Source organism: Triticum urartu, chromosome 3, assembly GCF_003073215.2.
Source record: "Triticum urartu cultivar G1812 chromosome 3, Tu2.1, whole genome shotgun sequence".
In the NCBI taxonomy this organism is placed as follows: domain Eukaryota; kingdom Viridiplantae; phylum Streptophyta; class Magnoliopsida; order Poales; family Poaceae; genus Triticum; species Triticum urartu.
The window spans coordinates 591,732,364-591,736,708 of NC_053024.1; the positions used below are offsets into that span (position 1 = coordinate 591,732,364).

The 4,345-nt window shown below is 44.5% G+C and overlaps 1 protein-coding gene across 1 annotated transcript; it reads right to left on the minus strand.

Annotated features, from left to right (window-relative positions):
• Positions 1–307: 307 nt before the first annotated feature.
• LOC125545204 (CTD small phosphatase-like protein) lies at positions 308–3,771 on the minus strand. Its single transcript, XM_048709087.1, has 6 exons — positions 3,310–3,771; positions 2,142–2,270; positions 1,934–2,054; positions 1,758–1,839; positions 812–965; positions 308–722 (listed from the first exon to the last, which is right to left on the minus strand). The coding sequence occupies exons 1-6, from the start codon at positions 3,631–3,633 to the stop codon at positions 588–590; spliced, it is 945 nt and encodes a 314-aa protein (XP_048565044.1). The 5' UTR covers positions 3,634–3,771; the 3' UTR covers positions 308–587.
• Between the last annotated feature and the right edge of the window lie 574 nt (positions 3,772–4,345).

The following is a 4,345-nucleotide window of genomic DNA, read 5'->3' on the forward strand; positions in this document are numbered from 1 at the left end:
GGAAGAAGCTTCAGTGCCTCCTCTCATGTCCAGAGTTCAGGCTAAAGAGACTCTGACAAAATTTGAATGTCAGCAAGCTTAAAAATCCAGTCTTGTGTGATTCCTTAGTGATTTAATTATATGCTTATTGGTCTTAGGCCTATGTAAATATCAGACGGTTAGATTTATAAACACATGATTTTGGCAAAAATGCTGGTAAAATTCCCTGAACAAATTTGTTTGTTTGTTTGCGAATTTCCACAAACATAATTTCTGACTGAAACCTTGATTAAATGTCAGTTGATGTAGCCTCTTGACATCATAGCTATAGACCTTGAACTGTGCATTAGATTAAATGAGCTATCAACAAGCAAATTTACAACAAAGGTGATATACAACAATTGATGTTGACACCAATACAAATGTGACATTCTGCTAGATTACATTTCCTTTTACCTCCAGACATGGCAATTCTGTATGAACAATGACATGATCTTATATCAGGGAAGAGAATCTAAAAATGAATATAAATAATAATGTACAAGTGCTCTCCCCCTAAGGGACATATGGCGTGGCAGGCACTTGATTCTTCTCCACCTAAACAAGTCTTAGAGAGCCTGATCAGTTCGAGGGATCCCATGCTTTTGGAACCATTCTGGCATATGAAACCTTTCGTACAGGGCTGGCCTCACATCTCTCTGGACAGAGAGATGCTTCAGGAGCGGGAAGATAACCTCCATCAGCTGAAAAACAGTACAAAAAGGAATATCAATGAACATGTACAAATTAGAGGACCGGAACCATTGAATGACGGGTGTCCATTATCAGTTACTTGATCGTCTGAGTGTTGTCCAGCTGAAAATGGAACACAAGGTATTCCATTCAAAGGCTGCACTATGAAGCTGAACGGATTGTTGTCGACAATGACGATTCTACTGAAATCTTTTGACAGGCACGAAAGATCTTTCACATGCTCTCTGTATTCCCTGAAATTGTACACGCCCACTGATATCAGAAAATGAACTGGCCCGCTACTGTATTGTGTTAGGTTATTGGCAAACAAGTATTATATGCACTATCAGCCAGTCCTACTCCAAACAAAGTATTACATGCAAAAACATGCATGCAGAGCCGAAGAAAGCACCATCGATTCATTACTAAAGACTAGCACAGGGACATGCCTTGTATGCAAGCAGAATTGATGAGCTGCTTCCTTCTTTTTCTAAAATTGGCGCTATAAGGCATGACGAAGGGTATGGATGGACCATGAAGAAGAGACAATAAATCCCTTATATTCTGGCCACCCTGCCTTTGCAGTGTGGCACCCTTCATGGCTGGCATTGCACCGCAGAGATCCAGGGTCATGCCCCCCCAACATTGCAGACTGTAGATATCATCGTCGCTCTAATCCTTACACTACTCAAACACTGCAGATTACCATCTTCAATCTAATCTTTTCAGGTAATCACCCACTGTATGGTACATTCAGTGCATGGCATGCCTTAAAAGAAAGGATTGTGTTAATATTGTCAGTTTGTCACTCAAATTGATGGGAAACGACCAATCTCTAGTATTGAACTCATACAAATTATAAATAAACTACATGTGCTTTTCCACCTAAAGAACTGCTGGTTTGCATGTAACATTCAACTGATTAGTTGTGTACACATGACAGAAAGCAAAGTAATGATGGCTATCATCAAGACGCAGCAGCAGCAGCACGACGTTACAAAATCACTTGTATCCTATCCCTATGGGGAAGTTTCTGTAACACTTACGTAGTAACAGTTGATGGACGATAGAGACGGAGTTTGAACCTATTATGAGCATCTATTATGTCCACTAAAGGTCTTGCATAACCTGAGGAGAAATTTGGACAGGTATGGTGAGGAAGCTGATTGGGATCATGTGACGAGAGAGAGAGAGATGAATAAAATATTAGCAGCCACCATACCTTCTAAACCCGCTGTAAAGAGGATAAGATCTGCGAACTCACTAGTTTTCTGCAAGAACTCATGCAGACCAGGACGTTCAAAAACAGTAACATGATTCACCTTTTGTTTCCCTTCAACATCCTTTACAGCTCACACAAGAAAATAGTCCTTTATCAGTAATGATTAAAAGGATAACACAATAAAGTAGCAAGAGCAGAAGTTTGGTACCTTATCAGTTGATATGCACTCCATGTCAAAGCAATGTAATCCAGCTTCAACAGCTTGGGTGCGTACAATAGGAGGAAGACCAGATGATTCGTACGCAGAAACTAAAGTCTCATCCAGGTCAAGCACTACCTGAAAAGGTAGTCCATATTTGTTCAGAGATAATGAATGAGTTTATAGCAGAATCGTTAAAGCTGACTTCACACTAAATGTGGCTTGGATTTAGTTTTAACACAAATATTAATTCAGTTGATTCTATTTTGTGGGAAGCCATAAGCTCATCATACTAAATACAGTATGCTTATAAGAAACACTGTTATGAGTGTATGTGCCAGTAAAACAGCACACATGCCGATTCATCTATCATGACCAAATGCGTAATATCATAATTCATATCCAATCACGCTGCCAGTATTGAGGGGCAGGCTCAGATATCTTCTCAAGTAACAGCAGCGACAAGAAGTTTCCCAGAAATGGTCTCTCGCAAATTGACTAGTACAAGATCAGTGACCAGAAACAATATATTGCCTAATTAAGTACTCCCTCCGTCTGGAAATACTTGTCCTAGAAATGGATAAAATGGATGTATCTATAACTAAAATAAGTCTAAATACATTCATTTCTAGGACAAGTATTTCTGGACGGAGGGAGTATTTGATCCAGTAAAGGTAGCAGCACCGGGATCCTGTAAATTCTCTAAACCAGCCCTTGTCTAGAGATGAGATTAATGCAGTTGTTGGCTAATAAATCAATAAGCCCTTGTTTTGGGATTGAAGTGGCTACTAACATCAACTAAGCTTTTGTTTTGGATTTGCAACACAAGTGACTCTAGGTGCTCGTAATCGGAGAAGACGATTTTTTACCACCCAACAACCCGAAATGGCCTGCTTTATAGCAAATATACTAATTCAGCAGCAAATAAAACACACTATCAATCAAAGCTAACTGAATTAACCAGGAAGAACACCCAATTAGCTCAAACCAACCCCTCCGCCTAATCCCAAATTCACCAGCCCGAAGACAGAAATGGACGGCAATTGGATGGAGACACTCCTCCTGCATCCACTTCCTATCGAAATGGAATCCATCCCCTTCCAAAGTATCTATTGCTCCCTGACCGGAACAGCAAATAGCTCCAAGGAACCCAATGAAAAACCGAATCTTCCCGTACCGTGAGGCGCTGGAGGGGCTCAGGCGGGGGCGCCGGGACGGGGGCGGCGTCGGCCGGGATCTCGGAGCGGAGCGGCATGAAGGCCACCTCCGGCGACGGCTGGTCGGGGGCGGCCGAGGCGGAGGAGAGGAGCGGGTAGCGGAAGCCGACGAAGGAGAGGAGCTGGGCGCAGGAGGGCGTGCCGCGGAGGATCTGGAGCAGGACCTGGAGGAGGAAGCCGATCCAGCCGACGACCGCCTGCCACGCCTGCGTCGCCGCCTTCCCGCGCTGCTGGTGCTGCGCCGCCGCCGCCGCGGTCGGCGAGTACACCTCCGCGGCCGCCATGGGGGCCAGGGACGGGCTGCCGGGGCAGGCGGCGGGGGGAGGGGCGAGGGGGCGAGGCAAGGCCGGAGGCGACCGGAGGGAGGGGGGAGGTGGTGGTGGTCGGGTGGTCTTTGTGGGCGCGTGCACGTACGTGGGGGCGGGCGTGGGCGTGCCCGGGTGGGCTTAGCGGAACAGGGGATCGGTGATTGGGGGGCGGATTCGGTGGGCCCGGAGGTCAGCGAGAGTGCGGCTAAACTGGCGAGCTGCCGGAAGTGTAGTAAATTGTCATACGTGCACCCGGAGTTTTCTCTTGGTCGTCAGTAGAAGTAGTAAATTGTTTTTGTCTCCATGCATTTCTGGCTGCTGGCTTGATGCTTATCTGCTCGTGTTAACCTAATTTGTTTTGTTTCGGCGAAAGTACTTATCAATGGTGGCGCGGTAATGTTGACACGTTAATTAAGTCAATCGGGCTGCGTTGATTTCGTTTGCTCCACAAAGCTTCGTTGGTTTCAAAAGTATATTAAGGGCTAATCGTTGTTTTTAACCATGAGGATTCAGATACTTTCTCCGTTTTGAATTACTCGTCATAGAAATGAATATAAAAATTCACTAATAAAACTTTAAAAATCGCTATTGTTGTATAAAATCACACCTCTTCGTCCGATAATATAAGACGTTAAGTACTACTCCCTCCGTTACAAATTACTTGTCGCGGGTATGGATATATCTAGAT